The sequence below is a fragment of the Urocitellus parryii genome, chromosome 6, assembly GCF_045843805.1.
Source record: "Urocitellus parryii isolate mUroPar1 chromosome 6, mUroPar1.hap1, whole genome shotgun sequence".
NCBI lineage: Eukaryota > Metazoa > Chordata > Mammalia > Rodentia > Sciuridae > Urocitellus > Urocitellus parryii.
The window spans coordinates 165,350,125-165,374,530 of NC_135536.1; the positions used below are offsets into that span (position 1 = coordinate 165,350,125).

A 24,406-nucleotide genomic window follows, 5' to 3' on the forward strand; every position below is an offset into this window, starting at 1 on the left:
TGTTTTTGATAGATAAGATCCCTGAATAGCCCAGTGAACTCTGTCTTCAAAATCATTCCTAAGGCAAAAGCAGCACTAGATTTGATGTGTTTCTGATACTGTCTTTTTGTTAAGTCTGCAGTCATGATATTAAAAAAAAACAATTGATAAAATACATTTTGGGGAAAAGGAAACATAACGTTGTTCGAGTCTCTTCTGGCATATGTTGGTTGCCTAGGTCCCAGCTAGCTAAGATACCGCTTCAGGAAGGGGACTTGTAGACTTGCCTTCTCTTTCAACTTGGCGAGGTAGCTTAGAAAGAGAGGAGTGGATGCTCTCTTCATGTTGGTGCAAGGGTTCTTTTGGTTCTGTGAATATCCTGGAGGGAATGAATAGGATTATGCAGTAAACTTTTTGCAGACTCCTGCTTTCTAAACTTAAACTTACCCCCTGGGATGTTTGAACAGCATCATAATAGGATAAATAGACTATATCATTAAGTGACAGAACATGTGCTAGGAGCACAGTACTCCAGAGGTGCCTTTGGGTTTGTGAGTCAATCCTTTTTCCATTTTGGATTATTGTTTCTTTTACTATAAAACACAGCAATTATCCTATTAATCTGTACTAATCTGGATTGAAAGGCTAGGAAATATATTTTCCTTTGATAACAACATCTCTCTCTCTCTCTCTCTCTCTCTCTCTCTCTCTATATATATATATATATATATATATATATGAAGATATATATGCTATATATATGAAGATATATGTGTGTTTGAATCTGATATATATATATATGAAGATATATGTGTGTTTGAATGTGATATATTGATCAATTCTCTCAGTGTATATATATGTAATCAGGTGTGTGGTGTATGTGTGTGTGTACATGTGCACCACAGTGGGAACTGACCAATTTTCAAAATCTCTGCTGAACTGAAATAGTTTGAGTTGTGAAAAAGAAGCCATAGGAATGAATCAAAGGCAAAGGTTCTACAGTGCTTCTCAGACTGCAGTGTACAAATGAGTTACCTGGAGATTTGGTGGAAATGCAGGTTGATTCGGTAGATCCAGATGGGACTGAGACTGCATTTCAAGATGTGGATGCTGCTGGTCTGGGGGCCCCACTTTGATCAGCAGGGAGAGAGACATTAGCAATATGGTTCCAAATTTGGTTGCACATTGGAATCACCCAGGGAGATTTAGAAACTACTGATTCCTGGAACCACCACAAGTGATATAATTGGTCTGAGGAGAGGAATGTATGTAAGCTCCCCAGGTAATGCTCCTGTGTAGCTATGACTGAGAGCTGCTGCCAGTGAAACTTCTGGATGAAGCAAAATCTCTCACTGCCTCAGCATTTCCTAAGGACTGTGATGAACCCTCAAAGTGTATTTGTAAAACTTTCATTGGCTTTCAAAGAGACATGATCTTTAAATGTTAACATATCTATATCTCAGATAAATAATCTCCTTGGGATAAATGAGTCTTGTTTTGCAAAAAAAAAAAAAAAAAAAGAAAGAAAGAAAGAAAGAAAAAATCAAAAAAGAAAGAGAACCATGTATATATGTACTTATATAAATCAAAGAAATGTTATAGTTAGCACTTCTGCCATATATACGAAAATCCCTATAGATTTGGAGGTTTCTCTGGGTGAGCCAAGTTTGCAGATTGAGAAGCATGAGGACATGGTAAAGATGGAGAGTAAAAGGGAGCTGCAGAAACTCTTTTTTAAAATATTCATTTTTTAGTTGTAATTGGACACAATACCTTTATTTTATTTATTTATTTTTATTTGGTGCTGAGGATCAAACCCAGGGCCTCACATGTGTTAGGTGAGTGCTCTACCGCTGAGCCACAACCCCAGCCCTGCAAAAACTCTTACTAGCATCAATCACACCACTTCTCTGGCATTTGTTAAGAATAGCATTATTCTTTGGTTGGGTTTTACCGACAGGATTTTTGTCTTCTTGGATTCAGCCACCCACCTATCCCACCACTCCTGTTCTCTCTACCTTTGATCTTTAGCAGTTAACCAAGCTCCATTATCCTTACCCATCAGCCCCCTCATTTAATAATTGCCTTCCAACTTAAAATCCCTGGTTCCTCCTCATTCTTAGTGTTCTTTGCTACCTACCTGCTGACACCCATCTATGACAATGCCTGGAAAACACCCATTCTTGGATGGATCCATAGTCCTATATTTTAGGAACTGCCCTCAGCGTTCTACATATTTACTGGTAACATCCAGCAACTATAGGCTCGATGCCATTCCAATGTATTTCAGCAAAGAAACGATTTGCAAGTCATAAAAGACACAAATCATGGATGTCCAGTTTGTTGAATTTTTACATAGTTATGCATTCATGTGACCACAACCCTGATCAAGATAGAGAACACTGTCAAGATTGAGAAAGCTCCCTTGGGTTCCTTTCCATGGGGGAAACTATTATTCTGACTTTGATCACTAAAGAGAAATACATGTCTAACGGCTAGGAATGTTTGGTAAAGTTGACCTCAGAATTTAATAAAAGTTTCACATTTCTGAAATGTTTAGAATATTTTGAACCCAGATTTTCTCCTTTCTTTTTTCCATGGGGCATACCTTTTCCTTGGCATCTAAGACAAATCAATTTCCAAAATGTGAACTACATAATAACAGTACCAGCTTTGTACTTTAAAATGTTATCGAACCACCTAGCAGCTTTATTTCCAGATTAACAAGTTTCTTCACATTTATTATGCCTTCAAGAGATAATTTTTACTTTCCTAAAGGTGGCTTGAAATGTCAGGTTGAAAAACGACAGAAATTTAAGTTTGGGACACTCAATGGTAAAATTTTGTTGACTAAATTAAACTAAATATGCCTTCTGCTTCTTTATAGAGTCTGTAAAAGAAATTTTGATCTTTAGTATTACATATTAGCAATAATTCAAGCATCACTTTATCAGTTGATTTGGGGATTTTTTAAGGGGGGTGTCAATTGATGTGTAGACCACCCATTTTGTTAAATAAGTAGTTTTTTTAATATTTATTTTTTAGTTTTTGGAGGACACAACATCTTTGTTTGTATGTGGTGCTGAGGATCGAACCCGGGCCACACGCATGCCAGGCGAGCACGCTACTGTTTGAGCCACATCGCCAGCCCTTAAATAAGTAGTTTTAAGCACCAAAATCTTGGGCAAAGACCATCTAACGAGATTTCTCTTTTGTTACAAACAAAATTTTAAAATTTCTATAAAGGCTAATTATTTCCAAGTCAGACAACTTGTGTTTCTCCAATTTCCAGAAAGTTCTGTTTTAAACAGAATTTAAAATTTAAACCCAACTCAGAATTTCAAAATTCTTTAAAATGTATTGCTTCTGGAAACTTATGCTACTCCCTTCCCATAGCATACACGCTTACATTCCTTTCACTGAATCACAGGAGGGGTAGAGCTTGTCCTTGCCATCTTTTACTGATCTGTCTACCCACTATGAGTGCTCATAAGGCCTGCTGTGTGTTGTATAGTATATTGAGAGGCAGTATTTTAATAGGCTAGAGTGAACCTTGCATTTGAATCCTCCACCTGTCAGCTGAATGACATTAGACAATAACTTGGCCTCTCTGAGCCTCATTTTCATCCTTTGTACAAAGTTGCAATAATGCTATATACCTCAGAGTTCTATTGTGAAGATTAAATGCAAGAAAAAACATTTCTCGTCATCCTAGCCCATAGGAAGTACCTAATACCTGTTAGTGTCTGGAAGGTCTTTAAAACCAATTCAAAGATTGGTGGCAGTCATTTTATTCATATGAACTCAGAAGAATAAATTCTTCAAAGTTCAAATCCTATGTGAGGAAAGGAAACCTGCTAAATTCTTGTTTATGTTCATCATGTCTGTGGCCTAAGGCCTAGCTATCCTAAACCCAGCCAGAATGCAACAAACTTGCTTCTTGACTGCTGTTGCTTGAAAATGCTTTGGGAGTAGAGTTGGGGTTCTCATTCTTATCGATTGGCTTGGCCCCAAAACTGAATTGCTTCAGGAGAGGCAGACCTGTGATTTGTACCCTCCTCTGCTGCAAAACCACAGATTATAAATGAACTAAATGGTTCTTTGGTATCATGTGTTCCCATCACACTGAGAAAGCATATCCAGCTTATGTGAATTTCTTTTGGGGGCAGCCCATGAATCAAATACTATATCTGTGATACTCTGGATCAGAGTTTAGCAAATTTTTTGATTAAAGGGCTCAAAAGGAAATAGATTATGCTTTGTGGGCCATATGGTCTCTGTCGCAATTACTCAATTCTGCCACTGTGGTGCATTAGCAGTCATTCACTGTATGAAAACAAGTGGGCATGACTGGGTTCCAATAAAATATTATTTACAAAAATAAGCAATACCAGATTTGGGCCATGGACCATAGCTTGCCAATCTCCACTCTAAATCAGTGTTGTCCGATAGAAGTAAAATGCAGACCACAAATGCAAACCACATATTTTACATTTCCTTGTAACTACATTTCAAAGTTCTCGATGTAGTAAGACTTCTCAGAGTTTAAATAATTTTAAAAGATGAAAGTATAAATGTCTCTGAATAGGAAGAGATAGATCCTCAAAAAATTAAAAATAGAATTACCATATGACTCAGCAATTGAACCAAAGGAAATGAAATCAATGTGTCCAAGAGACATGTGTACTCCTATGCCCATCACAACAGCATTCACAATAACTAAAAATCAGAGTCAACCTCAGTGTCTATCAGCCAATGAATGGATAAAGAAAATGTGTTATATGCTTACTCTTCAGCCTTAACATATGAAGGAAATCCTGTCATTCATGGCAATATCAAAGAGCCCAAAAACATCATCTTAAGTGAAATAAGCTAGGCACATGATCTCACCTATACGTGAAACCTAAAAAAGACTCATAGAAGCCAGAAAGTAAAATGGTGGTTACCGAGGACTGTGGATCAGTGAGGGGTTGAGGAGATATTAGTCAAAGCATAAAAAATTTCAATGAGGTAGGAAGAATAATTTTGAGAAGTCTATTGTACCACATGCTGACTATGATTAATAACAATGTATTTTGAAAACTGAAAATAAAATACATTTAGGATTTGCCAAAAAAAATTGAAGAAGAGGAGGAGGAGAAAGGAACAGATGCCTTCCTTATGAGTAACCCAAAGTTGATGAAACAGACTGACACCAAACGGCTCAATTAAGAATTTCTAAGTTGCTGTTGGAAAGTTTGCACAATTACCAAAATGTTCATTTTTGACCGATTATGTATAGTCTATGTAAATAGAACCAAAATAATAACCATGAATCTGTACACATTTCAAATAACTTGAGCCATAAAAAGAGAGAGAGAAAGAGAAAGAGAGAACAACTCACAGAGAAAGAAGCTCAGGCCATGCCCTCATTTGTCCTCTATGCTGACTCATTCTTCATGGACTAAAACAGTTAGAATAGCACAAGTTCTCTTGAGTTCTCACAAATCAAGAGACCCCACTGTCCATCATTGGTAAGAAGTACTTTCCCTTTCCACAGGTACATGAGACTTGCTCGTCTGGCAATATGGTTTATCTGCCCTAGTCTAAATTAGACCAGACACTAGCTTTTATACTTCCTTGCTTTTGCAGCACCCTGCTCTAGTCAGTATGGAGGAAAAGAGCATTTGAATGAATGACTGGTCTAGTATGGCCTCAGTATAGCTCATCTCCGACACTTCAACTGGCTAGCCCAAGCTTGTTCACCTGGGAAGAGAAGGGGAGAGAATTCTGCTGCTGCAAGTTTTCTTAATATCTAGACTCAGTATCAGTAGAATGTTACTTCTGCTACCTTCATTTGCATAGCAAGCCACATGACCATCCAGACTCAAAGGTAGGAGACACAAGCCCCACCACCCTATGGCAAAGAACTACAGTCACATTGCAAAGGGAAGGGAACACTTGTGTCCATATTTTTCAAGGAATCTATCACAGAGATTGATCATAAACTATAGGACTGGCCCCCAGGGGGGTACACTCTAATGAATCCTTCTTTACTAACGTGTGTATATTTATATCTCATCCTAAAATAGTGAAAAATAAAATATTTGTTTGTACAAGGTTATACTCACTGACAACTGAAACTAAAGCTGAGATAACAGCTCTATTCCAAGTTCTGTATTTGTCTCAGGTTTTCAGATTCAATGCCATTTCTTCTATCAGGATATTATCAGTGAATGTCTGGATCATAATTCAAATTCCTCCCCTTGTCATCCATCCCTAGAGCTGGTGTGAATGTCCTAGCCAATGCCAGCTCTGGTGAATTAGCCTGGGCTTATCTGATAGGAATAAGATAAAGTCTGTCTTTGCTTCCTGTTCACTTCTTATTCCAGGACTGCTTTTTATTTCTGGAATCACTATAGTGATTATACTCATGATCTATTAGTTAAGACAACTCCAAGTGCTATCACATACTGGGTTAGTCATCTTTCTAGCGCTGTGACCAAACACCTGAGAAAAATCAACTTAAAAGGAGGAAAGGCTTATTTGGCTCACAGTTTCAGAGGTTTTAGCTCATGGTTGCTTGGGTCCATTGTCTTTTGGGGGCTTCTGGTGAAGCAGAACACCATGGTAGCAAGCACATGGTAAAGCAAAGCTATTTACCTTATAACAGATAAGAAACTAAAGAGGAAGGGAATGGGGTTCCAAAATCCCCTTTAAGACCAAACCTCCACCTGGCCCCTGACCTCCTAAAGTTCCCATTATCTCTCAAGAGCATCATCCGCTGAGAATCATACCTTCAACATGAGCTTTTGAGGGACATTTGAAATTCAGACAATAACACTGACCCTTAAGCTGTACAAAATACAGATTGAGCATTGCAAATCTAAAAATTCAAAATGATCTGGAATCCTAAACTTTTTGAACTCTGATATTCAGACAGTTTCAGATTTCAGAGCATTTCAGAGCATTTTTCAGATTTTTGGATTAGAGCTATTCAACCAGCAGTGCAGGCAAATATTTCAAAATCTGAGAAACTCTGAAATCTGAAACACTTCTCATCCTGAACATTTTGTAATGAGGGATACTCAACCTGTAGGAGTTAATCTCTCATTCCATATCAAATGTGGCTTTCCTGACCAGAGATGGGCTGTCCACATGGTTCATCCATGCTCTGTCATGGCCTAGCAACTAGACCCTGGAACACAAAAGCTATTTCTTGGCTCTGTCATTCCTTAGCAACTAAGAGTATCTTGCTAGACTTTCTCCATCCATCTGGCAGACAGGAAGATAGAGAGGAAAGGGGCGTTGTTTGTTTTGTAACTTTTATCTGGAAAGGAAACCTGTCACATCCTGCTCATATTCTATGGGTGAGAATTGGTCCTATGGACCTATATGAATGTGGTCTCTGGGGGACGGGGAAGAGCTTCACAGCAATACCTTGTATAATGAAGTGGAGCACACACACACACACATATATTTGCTAACCATATTATTCGTATATATATAATTATAGTTATATGATTTTTTGCCCAACATTAGGGGAAGGAAAAATTGAGTGAATAATAGAGTATCACATATCCCTGAAGAATAAGACAATTTGGGCAAAATATGTCAGACTGCAGGTACTGGAGAAGGTTTCTAACCATGAAGAGTCTTTTAATGAATGATATAATCCTCTTAATCACGTGGATTATACATTTATGAAATAAAATAGACATGAGGTATTGTAATATCATAAAACACAAACAAGCTTCAGCATTTTTCCCATAAGGATCCTTGTATCTCAGATATGCCTGTTTTTGTTGTGATCATACACCCAGCTGTTTCCAGACATATGCTTGAATAAAAAACAAAGGAACTGGTTCCCTACAGAGTAAGGACTTAGGTAGACAGTTTCAAAGTAGATATTTGCTAGGAGAGTGTTGGTTTATTCTTGAGTCACAGGAATATTTGGCTTATTGGCCTCCCGAGAAGTATTTACCCAGAAAGACAAAATGAAACTCATTCTTCAGGTACAGAGAAGAAATTGTTTTTGAAAAAGAAATGTGAGGTCTTATTAGGGCAAAGCTGTTAATTACACACTTCATTATAGTCAAGGTCAATACAGTCTATGAGAGGAGAGGCACTTTTTCATCTCTTCTCTAGGAACAAGGGGAGACAGCTGTTCTCTTGGACAGATCCATTATAGCTTATCACCAGCCGCCAGCCTGTGGAAGGAGCACTATGAAATATGGCTGCTGTCACCAGGAGCCAGAACAGATGCGGAGCTGGTCCAGAGTACAATGGAAAGACAATGAGAACCACGACTTCAAATAGATTGGGTTGCATTGATTTTAATGCCTGTAGGTTCCACCGCATAAAATTCACACATATTTTTGCCATGATTGCATTATTGATTTCCCTAAAACTGCACAATCTTGCTTTCATAAACATCAGGTACTGACAGTATTAGGCAGCAGTTTTCCCAGTCCAAAGCCTAGTTAAACAGTGTTGGAAAATTGTATATGTTTGCATTTCCTCGTTATTGCTTTACCAGTTTTGATTCCATAAGTGAAACAAGAGTCAGCAAAACAAATATTGCTTCTGTTCTGTTTTAACTGGCCTTCCTGATCAAATAAGGTCAGGATATTTTTTTTTCATTTTATGTTTTTAGGCTTCTCAACAATTTGTTTTACTAAACATTTAGATTTTGTGAGTCTCTGTTCATTAGGAATGAGTTAATGGTTTTCACTGAAACAGGAAAAAGCATGTGCTTCCTGGAAAAGAAATACATTTACACCACTAACATTTTCAAATGCTAAAAATGAGATCCAAGAAATTGAGTGGCTTAATTAGAGTATGCTTTACTTTTCTTGGGTTTTATTTGTTTTATTTTGTTTTTCTTACATATATATTCAAATTTCTTCTTCTAGTTTCTGCAATCAACTTTTACTTTTCTAGTATGCCAATTTTACTCATCAAGTAATCTAAGCATTATAGCTTCCAAGTAAGCTCATGATGCTAAAGAAGCAAAGGTGCCTAGTGGTGAAATCTATGAAGGTCATAGATCTTGGTTAATCATTAAAGTATTTCACCTACATAGGAAACAGGAAAATATTGAACAGTGTAGCTCCCAATACCAACAATAGCATCAAGTAATTTAATACAATATGTATATGTATACTAAACATTATATGTGTATATATAAAACATGATATCTATAACACATTTACTACTATATTGTATATATTATTAAATACATATTTAATACGTGTGTGTATGTGTGTGTGTGTGTGTGTGTGTAGTGCTGGCTCCTGTTATACTGAAAGGCATATTTCCATAATATTTTTACTATAAAAGTAACCCTGACTGCAGAAAATCTGGAAAAAAAATGTACTAATTCCATTACATCCACAGTCTGAGCCACAGACTAGCAGGTGCAGCACCTGAGAGCTTCTTAGCATGTTGAGCCTCTTCTCTGGCCTCGGGAATCAGAATCTCCCTTTAACAGTACCCTTGGGTGATTTGTGTGCACATTAAATTTTAAAAATACTAGTCTAAAATATGAATCACCCTTAATCTCCCCAGGTGACCCCTGTCAATATTTAGGTGTACTTCCAATACTCTTTCTTTTCCATGCCTATCTTTTAATTTAAATCTTGAAAGTCTTAATATGATTAAATTTCTGATGATACATTATGTTTTTAAGAAATACCAATATAGTTCTAATGCTTTGAATGTATTCAGGTTTTTTTAGTTCTAATGAGGAGTATTTATTTTAATAGCAACTGTAATTAACTTGAGATAAAATCTTCTGTTTTTTATTTTTAATTGATTTTATTTTTTAAAACATGACAGTGAAATGCATTACATTTCTTATTACACATATAGATCACAATTTTTCATATCTCTGGTTGTATGCAAAATATTTTCACGCTAATTCATGTCTTCATACATGTATTTTAAATAATGATGCCCATCATATTCCACCATCCTTGCTAACCCCCTGCTCCCTCCTCTCCTCTCTCACCCTTCTGCCCTCCCTCCCCTCCCCTCCCCTCCCACCCTGCTGCCCTATCTAGAGTTCCTCTATTCCTCCCATGCTTCCCCTCCCTACCCCACTATGAGTCAGCCTCCTTTTTCAGAGAAAATATTTGGTATTTGTTTTTTGGGGATTGGCTAACTTCACTTAGCATTATCTTCTCCAACTCCATCCATTTACCTGCAAATGCCATGATTTTATTCTCTTTTATTGCTGAGTAAAATTCCATTGTGTATATATGCCACTTTTTTTTTTTATCCATTCCTCTACTGAAGGACATCTAGGTTTGTTCCACAGTTTAGCTATTGTGAATCGTGCTGCTATAAACATTGATGTGGCTGTGTCCCTGTAGTATGCTGTTTTAAAATCCTTTGGGTATAGAACGAGGAGAGGGATACTGGGTCAAATGGTGGTTCCATTCCCAGATTTCCAAGGAATCTCCGTACTGCTTTCCATATTTGTTGCACCAATTTGCAGTCCCACTAGCAACGTCTGAGTGTACCTTTCTCCTCACATTCTCGCCAACACTTATTGTTGTTTGTCTTCATAATAGCTGCCATTCTGACTGGAGTGAGATGATATCTTAGAGTAGTTTTGATTTGCATTTCTCTAATTGCTAATTTGCATTTCTCTAATTTCTCTAATTGCTACAGATGATGAACATTTTTTCATATTTTTGTTTATTGATTGTATATCCTCTTCTGAGAAGTGTCTGCAGACCTTAAACTATACTACAGAGCAATAGTACCAAAAACAGCATGGTATTGGCACCAAAACAGACTGATAGACCAATGGTATAGACTAGAGGACACAGAGACTAACCCACAAAATTACAATTATCTTATATTAGACAAAGGCACCAAAAACATGCATTAGAGAAAAGAGAGCCTCTTAAACAAATGGTGCTGAGAAAACTGGAAATCCATGTGCAACAAATTAAATTAAACCCCTATCTCTCGCCATGCAGAAAACTCAACTCAAAGTGGATCAAGGACCTAGGAATTAAACCAGAGACTCTGCGTCTAATAGAAGAAAAAGTAGCCCTAATCTCCATCATGTGGGATTAGGGCCCAACTTCCTTAATAAGACTCCTATAATGCAAAAATTAAAACCAATAAGCAATAAATGGGATGGACTCAAACTAAAAAATTTCTTCACAGCAAAAGAAACAATCTGTGAGATGAATAGAGAGCCTACAACTTGGGAACAAATTTTTACCCCTCACACATCAGATAGAACACCAATCTCTAGGGTATATAAAGAACTAAAAAAACTAAGCACCAAAAATAAATAAATAAATAACCCAATCAAATCTTATGTTTAGTTCAAATCTTATGTTTTTTTGTATCGAAAATTACAAATAGTAATTTTTAAAGTCTTCTACTTAGATTTATAATTTATAAATCTGAGATTTCTTTTTACTATTTGTAGTTTCCATTTTCCCAAAATCATCAACTTAATTTAAGCATCTATTACTGAAAAATATATTTAAACAACTAACTGCTATTTATTGGTACTTTCTATATGCCAGGACATATTATCTAATTAGATTATCATGTTAACACTATGAGATAAGGATTTGTTCTTGCCATTTTAAGGATTAAGAAACTATGGTTTGAGGGTTAGGGAGATAACTCAGTGGTAGAACAATTGCCTAGTATGTTCAATCCCTGTACCACAATCAATCAATCAATCAATCAATCAATAAATAAATTTAAATTACTGTCTTTTAAAAGGTTAGATTAAAATGTTGCTTTTTATCTATATTCTCTCCAATATTTATTATTTGTGTTCTTTGGGGGGGGGCTGTGGGGTACTGGGGTTTGAACTCAGGGGCACTCAACCACTGAGCCACACCCCCAGCCCTATTTTGTATTTTATTTAGAGTTAGGGTCTCACTGTGTTGCTTAGCACCTTGCTTTTACTAAGGCTAGCTTTGAACTTATGATTCTCCTGCCTCGGCCTTCTGAACCGCTGGGATTACAGCTACGTGCCACTGCACCCAGTGATTATATGTATTCTTAATGACTGTCATTCTGACTGGTGTGAGATGAAATATCCATGTAGTTTTGATTTTAATTTCCCTAATTGCTAATGATGTTGAACATATTTCATGTATTGCTGTTCATTTTTTATTTCTTCTTTTGAGAAGTGTCTGTTTTTAGTTCATTTGCCCATTAATTAATTGGGTTATTTGATTTTGGGGTGTAAAGTTTTTTGAGCTCTTTATATATTCTATATATTAATCTTCTGTCAGAAAAGTAGCTAGCAAAGATTTTCTCCTGGGTGTTCTCTTTTCACATTCTTTATTATTTCCTTTGCTATATAGAAGCTTTCCAATTTGATGCTGTCCCATTTATTAACTCTTGGTATTATTTCCTGAGCTTTAGGGGTCCTATTGAGAAAGTCATTGACTGTGCCAAAAGTTGGAGCATTGACCTTAGTTTCCAGAAGTTCCATATTTTCTAATCTAATTCCAAAGTCTTTGATCCATTTTGAGTTGATTTTTGTGCAGGATGAGAGATAAGGGTCTAGTTTCATTATTTTGCATATGGATAGCCAGTTTTCCCAGCACCATTTAATTTAAAAGGCTGTCTTTTTTTTCCAATGTGTGTTTTTGACACCTTTGTCAAGGATCAGATAACTATCTATCTATATGGGTTTGTCTATGGATCTTCTGTTGTGTATATTTGGTCTATGTGTTTGCTTTTATGCCATTACCATAGAGTTTTTGTTACTATAATTCTGTAGTATAATTTGAAGTCAAGTATTGTGACACCTCCAGCATTGGTTTTTTTTTTTTTTTTTTTTTTGGCTTAAAATCGCTTTAGCTATTCTGGGTATTTTATTCCTCCAAATGAATTTTAGGACTGTTTTTTCAAGTTCTGTAAAGAATGTCATTGGTATTTTGATGGTGTCAAAATACCAATGCATTGAATCTGTATATTGCTTTTGGTATGTATGATCATTTTAATTCTGTGAATTAGTACAAACACCATAGAAATCGCCCAGCAATGCTACTTCTCCATATTAATCATGAAGAATTAAAGATATTTTACTACAGTGATACATACGTATCTATGTTTACAGCAGTATAATTCACAATAGCCAAACTATGAAACCAGCCTAGGTGTTCATCAATGGATGAATGGATAAATAAAAATGTGGTATGTATACACAATGGAGTTTTATTCAGCCATAATGAAAAATAAAATGATGGCATTTGCGGATAAATGGTTGGAACTAGAGATCATCATGGCAAATTTGTCTCATGTGTGGAAGCTAGAGAGGATAAAGGAAAAGAAAGTTGGGGGTTGATCTAAAAGTCAAAGGGAAATCAGTAAAGGGACCAAGTGGTGGGAGATGAAGAGGGAGGGGAGAAATGCTAGGGAGTGTTATTAGCCAAATTATATTGTTAAATTGTGTGCATGTATATATATATGTAACAATAAATCCCACCAATATATGCAACTATAATGCTGCAATAAAAAATGTGGGGAAAAAAGTTTAGCTAACTTGCCTGATATTACATAGCTCATAATCATTATACAGCTAAGATTCAAAACAATGATAATAAATACATTTTTAGAGAGAGAGAGAGAATTTTAATATTTATTTTTTAATTATCGGCGGACACAACATCTTTGTTTGTATGTGGTGCTGAGGATCGAACCCGGGCTGCATGCATGCCAGGCGAGCTCGCTACCGCTTGAGCCACATCCCCAGCCCCAAATAAATACATTTTTAAAAGAACAATTCTTATTCAATAGGAAGTCTTTATCTTTTCTTTTAAACAGCATTTAGCTCATAGTAATATTAATATTTCTTCAACATTAACAGAAAATTCCATTTATTGAGTTTACTGCTATAAATTTACTGATGAACTGAAATACTTCACCAGCTCTATGGTGACAAGTGAATAGAAACAGCAGACTCCCCAGTGAGGCCACAGATTGATTTTTACACAGAAACAGTGACTCTTCTAATATCCCACAGAAATCTGAATGAACCCACTATTACACTGAAGAGTGCACAGAAGGCATATACTCACCTAAGCCATCTTGGAATACTGCTTTGAATGGAAATTTTAAGGTTGAAGTCAAGATGATCTTGACATAAACCCTGAACTCTAGTTAACAAAGATGTTTCCCTTGGTAAAGTGGGTTCATAATGCTAAAACTGCTGCACGATTATCCTGAGATAGAGTAAGTATATGAATGGCAGATGGTAGGATCCCCATTTTCATTGTTAGTGAGACAGGTTACAAATAAGTAAGGGGGAAAGATAAAATAAAACCTGGTGGTATTGGATTAGATTCAGAGATATCAATATAAATTTATATTTAGCTTAATATAGATATCTAGATAGAATTCTAAATGTGTGTGTATATATGGGTTAGTATACAAGCACATGTCCTCTTGCTCTCTTCACTGGGAGGGGCTAGGAGCAGTGACACCCAGCTATTAATGAGTACACCCAGAATCCCCATCTTCATTTCTAAGATCATTTTCCAAGAAAAGAACCAGAGCTCCTTGAAGAAATGACTGATTTGGAGGCAGAGGCAGGGGAAAAATGAACCAAGAGCATTTTGTTGTGATGGAAAGTAAGGAAGTGCTCAGAACATAAATGAAAAAGGTATTTACATAGGGATACAGCAGCCAACCTGAAAGACCCCCCAATGATGGAAGCTGGAACCTTTTGAGCAACAAAGCAAATAACATGGGATTAGTAACCCAAAGTATTTAATAAATATCCATGGGTCTATCTGTACTGATACAAATAAAGGATTGAACAAAAAAAAAATAGGGAACCATAAACAAATCTCCAGTACAGAAGGATGCCAAATATCTACTCCCCCAAGAAGGTACTAGAGTTTCACTACCCATTCCTTGAGTTTGGCCTGCACCTGTGTCTTGCTTACAATGGGGAAGCATGAGGTGTAAATGAAAATGCAGAATGGGGAAGCATGAGGTGTAAATGACAATGCAGAGACCTGGCAAACACCTGGCAAACCAGTGACCAGGGTTAACACCATTAGTAGAAAATCATGTTGATGGTTTTCACCCTGTATATGATGTGCTGGAAATGCAACTCTGCTGCCTCCTTCCCCAAAACCCATAACCCCAGTTTAGCCATGAAAAAACCATCAGACAAATCCAACTGAGGGACATTCTGCAAAATACTGGTCCTCAATTAGTACTCCTTAGAGAACTGCCAAGGAAAGTCTTAGAAATCGTCACAGACCAGAGAAGACTCAGAAGACATGACAGATAAATGACATCCAGAGTTATCCTTTTTATAACCAATCATTATGAACCTAAAACTTAATATCATAAAGAGGAGGCACAGAGGAAAACAAATGAAACCCTGATTAAGGTGGCGTTTCATTAAGAGTAAGACAACAACAGGAAATACTGGATGAGGGATCAATGAAAATTTCTGTACTTTGTAACTTCCCTGTTAACCTAAGAATATTCTAAAATAGAAAGTTTATTGAAAAGAAAAGGAAATAGATAAAAGTATTAGTTCAGGATTATTTGGAAGAAGAAAGACAAAATCTTTTCTTTCACCACTAATAGTCTGATAAACTCTGATCTGTAAAGCATAAGCTTCAGGGCAACTTAGTCTTTTTCTCCCAGTTTGAAGTTTCCTATTGTATTGAGGTGATTTTAAACTCTTTGCTACACTCAAAGTATTTTTCTCTTGAGATCCTGGAAGTCACAACATTCTGTTCTTTATTCTTTTATCCACCCCCTATCATATTTTGCTGCAAACTTTGTCATTGTCAAGGCACAGTTGACTGGCTCTGTAAGCGATTTGCTGTTTCTGTCTGTTCCTCATAATCTGGTGTTATTTAGGTTTATTAAAGGGAACAATCTGTCACTAAGATCCAGGTACAACTGCATCATTACCAAGCCATCCAAAATTCAACATTGATGATGTATGGAAGCGTACACATGATAGGCATCACAGTTACTTATATTTAATAAGGATATCACATTTGATTACAAATTAAACTACACAATAACCTCCATGCTGTTCTCTAGTTACAGTTTCAGAAAGTGGCTTTCTGTTCAATAAAGTCTCATAGCATCAATTATGTCTTCCATAAATATGCAAAAAAAAGAGCACCCATTTCTAGTTAATAGTCAAGCTTAATAGTTTTGCAAATCATCTGAATAATGAATGTAAAACAATGACAAACATGCTTTTTATAACCACTCATTATGAACCTAAAATTTAATATCATAAATTTGTTAGATGGCTAGGTTTCTTAGTTAGGTGCAAAAACGGGGCAAAGATAAAGCTGGTAAATAAGAGAGTGATAGCCTAGATGGTCTTCTAAGTAGAATTTTGATGTTTGATTAATATCTCAGCTTAGATAAGTAAGGATACATTGCAAGCTGCGATTGTTTTTATTTGCTAGTGAAATCAACCATTTTTTTGAGATTCTCTCTCTCTCTCTCTCTCTCTCTCTCTCTCTCTCTCTCTCTCTCTCAACTGTTCCTGACATCTGCTTTCTTCTTTACCATTCATTTTTCTTTCCTTTCCTTTCTCTTTCTCCCCCTCCTTTTCTTCCTCCTCCTCCTCCTCCTCTTCCTCCTCCTCCTCCTTCTCCTCTTCTTCTTCTTTTAAATTTAAATATTCCTGGCATCTGTTTTCTTCTGTGGTTTACATTGGACGGAGTGAGGGTAGAATTCTTCCAGCCATATTTTAACCATGAAATGTCTTCTCTAAACAGTATTCCCTTTATTGTTCCCAGACAATCGTTAGAGGTAACAAACCCTGCAAGGAAAGCTCCATCAACGGCCTGCTGGAGGATTTCGACCACATCTCTGTGACTCGCTCCAACTCCCTGAGGAAGGAAAGCCCACCCACCCCGGACCAAGGAGCCGCCAGCCACGGCCCAGGCCACTCGGAAGAAAATGGCTTCATCACCTTCTCCCAGTATTCCAGCGAATCCGACACCACGGCAGACTTCGCCACCGAGAAGTACAGGGAAAAGGGTCTCTACGGAGACGAGCTGGATCCCTGCTCCAAAGGCAGCCACGCCGTCAAGCAAAACGGGCACGTCATGAAGATGAAGCATGGGGAGGTCTACTATTCCGAGGTGAAGCCTTTGAAAAGTGACATGGCCAGATTTCCCGCCGATTATCACGCACACTTGGACTCGCTGAGCAAACCGAGTGACTATAGTGACTTCAAGTGGGACTACCAGCGGGCCTCCAGTAGCTCCCCGCTGGATTACCCCTTCCAATTCACGCCTTCCAGAACTGCAGGGACCAGCGGGTGCTCCAAGGAGAGTCTGGTGTACAGCGAAAGTGACTGGGGACCCAGCCTCGACGACTATGAGAGGAGGCCAAAGTCCTCGTACCTGAATCAGAGGAGCCCTCAGCCGGCCATGCGGCAGAGGTCCAGGTCAGGCTCAGGGTTGCAGGAACCCATGATGCCATTTGGAGCAAGTGCATTTAAAACCCATCCCCAGGGACACTCCTACAGCTCCTACACCTACCCTCGCTTGTCCGAGCCCACTATGTGCATTCCCAAGGTAAAGTGTGCTGCCTCTTTTCTCTCACTGTCCACAAAGATGGTACTAGAACTGGCTGCCTATAGAGTCAGATTCAAAAGAGTTTGCTTGTCTGTTCCATAAAAATCCACATCCAAATCCTACCTTATTTCCACCCAAGTGCAGAGGCTTTCAGACGAGGTCCTTCTGTCATTAAATTCAAAATCTGTCATTTCAGATCTTCCTATGACGTTTCAGATAAAAAGGCAAAGACGATCTTATCTGATTTTCTGATATCTTGATGTTAAATACTTTGTGATCATGTTTTATTAAGTTCTCCATTAAGGAGTTAACCATTTGAGGCTATCGGAGGGATTAATATAGTGGTTACCACATTCTCCCAAAGTCTTCATGATCCTGGCCAATAGGAAACAAAAATCAGGAAAATGTGGTGAGTTTTTATAAAGCTAATTTTATCCAACTCAGGGTACAGACCTATATTTTAAGAGTATGTCCTTAACTCAATCTTAGTGTTGATGTAACACTTTTTCCATGAAATTTGAGGGGTAATAGATAGTAGCTAGTTGATGGGCTATTTTGTTTGTAATTCTTAGCTTGTCTTTAAAAAAAATGTTTTGAATGTTGACTAGTGGAAATTTGCTTTGAAATTAGACTGGTCCATGATTTACCAAAGTTGGAGAACCACTGTTGGAGAAGTTACCAAATCTTTATTCACAGCACCGACTTTGCCATGAGGATCTAAGCCTTTTGGAAATACCTTAGAGAGTTTGCAAGGAGCTGGCTTTCCCATGGGAACTTAGGAATGTCTTTGTGTCTCACTTATACAACAAAAATTAAAATGCAGCGTTTGGTGGTAGATTGTGAATTACACAAAGGTCTCAAGCCAGTTGAGATGGACATGACTTCTAGAAGGGACAGCATCCACATCTGTACCAAAGGCATTCTGCTCAACAGTTTGATGGGCAGCATAATAAAAAATTCTGGAAGGAAAGCGGGTTAGTTAGATTTTCAGCTCTGTGATAAAAACACCTGACAAGAATGACTTAGAGGAGGAAAAATTTATCTGAGCACACAGTTTCAGAGATCTTAGTTCATGGTTGTCGAACTCCATTGTTCAGAGCCTTTGGTGATACAGAGTATCATGGCAGAAGGGCATGACAGAGGAAAACTGCTCATGTATGATAGATATGAAACAGAAAGAGAGAGAGAGAGAGAGAGAGAGAGAGAGAGAGAGAGAGAGAGAAGCCTGAGGGATAAGATATAATACCCAAGGCTAGGTCCCCATGTCCCCAGTGACTCATTTCCTCTAGCCAGTCCCCACCTGTCTACAGTTACCACCCAGTACAATAGTTCCTTCAAATTATTAACTGATCAAGTGCATTAAATCTGTGGTTAGGTTTAGATTCTAGTAATATAATCATTTCATCTCCTGCATTAACACAGGAATGTTGGGGGCGGGGGAGGACACCTCATATCTAAACCATAACAGCAAACTTGCCTACATGTGTCTGCTTTGTTGACTACAGATAGCTAATATTTTTTCTTTGCTTGTTATTTCTCATAAACCTTCTCCAAGATGTTGAAGAGAAGCCATTTAGGGACATTCTGGAAGTGACTTAAGCTATGTTTTAGAAAAAGAAAGGAAGGAGGGAAGGAAGGAAGGGAAAAGCTACTATTTTATTTCCCAAGATATAAAATTAAAAATAAGTTATGAGAAAGGAAGAACTCAAATATACACCTCCAGCTAAAATGCAAAGAACCACAGTGTTTTTCTCCTCACAATGTTAATGTATTTGGATGCCCACGGTCAAGGTATCATAAATGCCTTCACTTCCCATCAATCTTGGGAGGTAGATTACTGGGAAAAGGTCTAATTAAACAACTTTCATGTGGATTCCTACGCATGTATCATGATACATGAGATAGTTTACTCTGTTTTCCTATTCATATCACTCTATGAGTCCCCATGTCAGAGGAAACAGTCCTAGAATTAAATAAGCAAATTAAGTATGTTCAATAGCTGACTTGAGTTATATCTGCAGGCATCGATTGTTGATGGTTATTTTATCTAGGAGTAAAGAATGGAATTTTGTGTGTATGTAGTATGGCTGAACACATGTTAGAGAGCTCTTATTGGTCATAGTCATAGAAAAAATGTTGCTCAGAGTTGGCAGCTTTTCAACCCTGGAGCCATATTTAGTCCAGATGACATGTTTGGCTCACCAAATATTCATTTCCAACATGAAAATTGGAAATTCAAGATATTTTACTTAGAAGTCTCAATTTTTGGAGCTTCAAACTTCTGTTGGAAAAAAATAGTGGGTGGGGAGTGGTCTGGCATCCCTGTGCCCACATTTTCACACAGCATTAGAGTGAATCATCTGGCATAAAGTTCACCCCCTTAGAGGGGACATAGGATCCCCAGTTTAGAAAATGCTCTGCCAAGCCTATTTTATTCATTTTTCCCATTAGTCTAATCCCTCGGAGCTTTTTAAAATTTAACTCAATACCAGCAATCCCTGCCCACTTGTTTGCCAGAAGAGGAAACTGAGGTTCAAAGAGTCACACAACATGCTTAATTTCATAATTAGCTGTCTGCTAAACAAAGGCAAGAATTCAAGTCTGGTGTTTCTTCCAAACTAGCACCTACTTGCTATATGGGCATAGGTTATTTTGGGGATTTAACTGAATTTGCCAGTAAAATCCATTTAAGTACAAAGTAGCCTTCCTCTTTGGCTAAGAAGAGGAAGGAAGGAGAGAGAGAAGGAGTAATCTTCATCATTCCTTGAAGACTCCTCTTCCTGCAGATTTCCAAATATAAGTCAAAGTAGATCTGCTCTGAAATCTGGCCTTCCAACAACCCCAGAAATAATGCAGAAACTATTGTGGCTCGGGAAAATTATATCAGCATATTCACCCATGGGAACATCAACCAAGGGCTTCTCAGCCCTTACAATCAGAGCTTCAAGGAGCAGTTCACTCCTCTGTATTTCTATAGAAAACCTGTAAGAAATTCACGAGCAGGTTTTATGGGAGAGTGAGGGCAGGAAGCATGTTGATAATTAAAGCATTTGCTTGATTCAAAATACAACATCTCTCTAAAAAGACTTAAGTGCCTATGTCTTTAGAACTGTACTCTTAGAAATCTACCAATTGCATTTGAATTTCCAGCTGAGGGAAGAAATAGCAATCACGACTCATATCTTTTGGCTTTGCCCCATAGCAATTTCTAAAGGAGGGCGAATAATGTTTACACCTCCAATAGTGAGAGAAAACATAAAACTCATGGAGATTTCCAGATGGAGCAAAAATGAGGAGGGTGTGTGTGTTTGACATTAGTTTTGTATTTTTGCTTAAAGAAAATAAAAAATAGTAATGTTAACTCATGTAAAAACTCCTCCAGTGTTATCTCCTACCTGATTTTCCTGTTAGCATGACAGGAATCAAGAGTGTCATGAAATCTAATGATAGGAACCTCTACTCTCCACTTTTAAATGTTTTTCACTGGGGCTGAGCAGACAAAACTTTGAGGTGGGCAAAAGTCAAACTAAAACCATACAGTACCATTTACACCACAGAAGTATAAAAACTGCCAGATATGGAGAGAGAATGCTTTCCATACTCCCATGCAGATATATCTGCTTTAGAGAGAGGAGAGCTGGCTAGACATATTGCCACTGTGTATTTGATGTGGCTCATCCTATGTTCTCCAGGGATCAGGCAGCTGCTGGCTTGTATGTTGGTGCTGACCTAGCACATCCATTTCTTGCTCTGACTGTAACCACTGAGAAGCCCCAGCATATTAACAATTCTACCAGTTCATTAGGCATTTGCTGTATGCCAGTTACACACATTATCTTATGGAGCCTCATAGCCCCATCAGGCAAGAACTCTTGCCTCTGTTGTACAGATGAGGAAAAGGGTTTTGAGAGACTCAGTAACTGCCTGGCCAGTCCTCTCACAGCAAAGCTGGGATCCAACTCTGGATGTAGCCCCTTCACTAGACACAGGATCCAACCTCCATGGCACGAGGCAGCTTCTGGGAGTGCGAGGTTTTAACCTACCTTCTTACAACTCTTTTTAATACCTGAAATAATGAAGCTGCATTGACAATTAAGTTAGCTATTAATACAACAATCCAGTTGCACCATCTTGTTCCACTTAATAGTAGGGTTTCTAAACTTGACACTATTGACATTTGGGACCTACTGATTATTTGTTATGAGGGGATGTCCTATTTATTCATCATAAGGTATTCAACAGCATCCTTGGCCTCTATCCATAGATGCCAAAAGCACCCTGCCTCCCTCCCTCTTGTAACCACCAAACTATTTCCAAAAACTGCCAATGCCTCATAGATAGAGGAATATAAAAATCACTTGGGTTGAGAACCACCACTCTGTAGCTACCATCGATCAAGTGCTTAGGAGAAGAGTTTAGGTTTTGTAAATAAACTGCAAAGTTGAGCCCTTGGAGTACTTACTAACTGTGTGGTTTTGTCTGTGCCTCAGTTTCTTCATCTGTAGAATGGTTTAAAGCTTTGAACTTGGGGTAAGAATTTAAAAAGAATAATAAACATAGAAGAGTTAGCATATGGCAGGCGCTCAGTATTAACACTTATTCCCAGGAATACTTCTGGATGGAAAACATGTCACCATATACACATATGCTGGCCATAGACATTTTCTCTCTGTATAATCTTTTATATATTCTCAAAATATGAGAACAAATTCTGTCTGACCACTTGCATGGCCCCTCTGCACAACCTATAATTATGACTGTCCTCATTTTAGACAAGTGGGTCACAGAAGTCCAGAGTAGCTTAGTGACTTCCTCAAGGACATGCAAAACCTTGGCAACTGAGCTGGCTTGGGGACCCCGATGCCACCAATGTTTGCCTCATTTTGTAGAATGGAAGTGAAATTCTCAGACCTTTCAAGGGAGCCAGAGGCTAAGTGAAAACCGTCTAATTATATATCTAAAAAAAAAAAAAAAACACAAAAACACTCTATTTCACCCTATCACCTCCTCTGCTTAGGACAACAAGGGTGACCAGTGCTATATTCCAGGGTGTCAGAGACAGATGGCACATTAAGGGGTCTAAGGAGTTAAGAATGATGGATGTAAATAAAAGTCTGTCAGGATTCCCTAGACCTTTCTTCTGGGATCACCTATGCAATGGTTTTCCACTGCATAGTAATCACTTTGCTTTCTCTGGAAGGAAAAGTCACTAAACTCAGTGTGCTGAGTCTTCCTGCATCAGTAGCTTAATGATTCACTGTTCTTTATGACATGCATCATGCCCAGGAACAAAACTATCAGCTCCTTTTCTACTGAGGATCCCAGTAGAACACCTTTCAGAGACCGGATAGGGCCCTAATACCTGATGAAATAACATTGCTAATAAATCCTGGTGGCTGCACTAAAAAGTCTGAGAAAGAAAGGAAGAGAAAAAGAAGAACCAAATCATTTAATGTAACAATAGGTATTATTGCCTTTAGGTTTGTTTTCTGTACATATATGCTCCTAAAGGGTGTTCATTAAGGTTCATAAAGCATTCAAAGTGGTGATTCAGTGTGACAACTCTAACATCTGTCCCTTCTGATAGAGACTTTAGCATATGAATGGATGCATTTTCCTGTGAATGCTCATGGGGTTCAAAGTTAATTGTGTTTTGGTCATTTTGTGTGGGTTTTCCCATTACCATATTAAAAACAAAATGATTCTGAGCTGGTATTGTCCATCCCTGTTCTCTAGAAGGCTCTGACACATTTGAACAATATGCTGAGGCAAGGAGCCAATCCCCACAGGCACAGAGTTCCTCAGCATTGCTGCAGGCTATGAGGGATCCCAGGTCAGAGCAATCTGCTCTGTGGCACTGCTCTTGAATAGAGGATGCATTCTTGGGGTTTGGAGCAGCAACTATGGGGGATTAATTGGATATGCCGATTGAGAGGTAGAAGAAGAGCCTGAAATGCCTGTGTGCTTGAGCCTGCTGATTATGGATTTAGTCTTTGTGGATGCTGGCTTTGCCTATTTGCAGAGGTCATGAGATGCTTGTCTGAACATGCATTTCAGCATGCATTCACCATGGATTTTGTAAGGCAGAGAAGTACATGACTCTTCAAACTTCATGTCAGAAGGTATATGCTTCTACATGCCTAGATGGGAATCTGATAGAATGGTTGGGAGAGATTCCTGGCAAAACCATCAACAATGGCAAATAGTTTTGTCCTACATGCAGTGTGGAAATCCTGCAAGTGTGTAACCATCTAGAACTTAACAAGCCCCCTGCATTAGCACCTTAGGGAGACACCTTGATTTTACAGGTGTCACCAGGGCCTGCTTATTACTATCACTCATTGACAGTGGTCATGTGTGCTTCCCTCTTTTTTTGAAATTAAACATCAGCTGAAACTGTGTCCTATGCCCCTTTATCATCCCACTAGGGTGAATGAAATATTCACTATGGAATAGGGTTGCTCCATTTTGTAAACGAAAATAAGTATCTCAGAAGAGATCAACCATGGCTGGGTACTAGCAGGAGTAGCAGCAACTGTTTTTTTTAGAATGCAATTGGAGATAAAATAGTCCCTTAACACCCTGCAATTTAAAAGACAGACTGGAGAAGTCAGGTTTAACTACCTAGATCAGAACAGCAGAGGGTGAAATCCAAAGATGGAGTTAGAAGAATCCATCAGCCACAGGCCAGCTGGTCTACCCACAAGAGGGCAAATGGGAAATAGCTCCCTATCAGTGGTGTTTCCTGCCCAGTGTGGGGAATATTGGAACTGTAAGGCACAACCAGACTTCATGAATCCCCTTGCCCTAATTACCAGTCTCTGAAATGTTCCTGCAGAAAAAGCAAGTTAATGATTCTCCCCAGAATTCTTACA

General features: G+C 38.1%; 1 protein-coding gene across 1 annotated transcript in view; it reads left to right on the plus strand.

Annotated features, from left to right (window-relative positions):
* The window catches only part of Pak5 (p21 (RAC1) activated kinase 5), a 107,363-nt gene that overhangs the window by 55,946 nt on the left and 27,011 nt on the right, over positions 1-24,406 (plus strand). Inside the window, exon 2 of the mRNA XM_026385834.2 lies at positions 16,746-17,531. Within this exon, the coding sequence (XP_026241619.2) occupies positions 16,746-17,531 (786 nt within the window). The remainder of the gene's footprint in view (positions 1-16,745; positions 17,532-24,406) is intronic.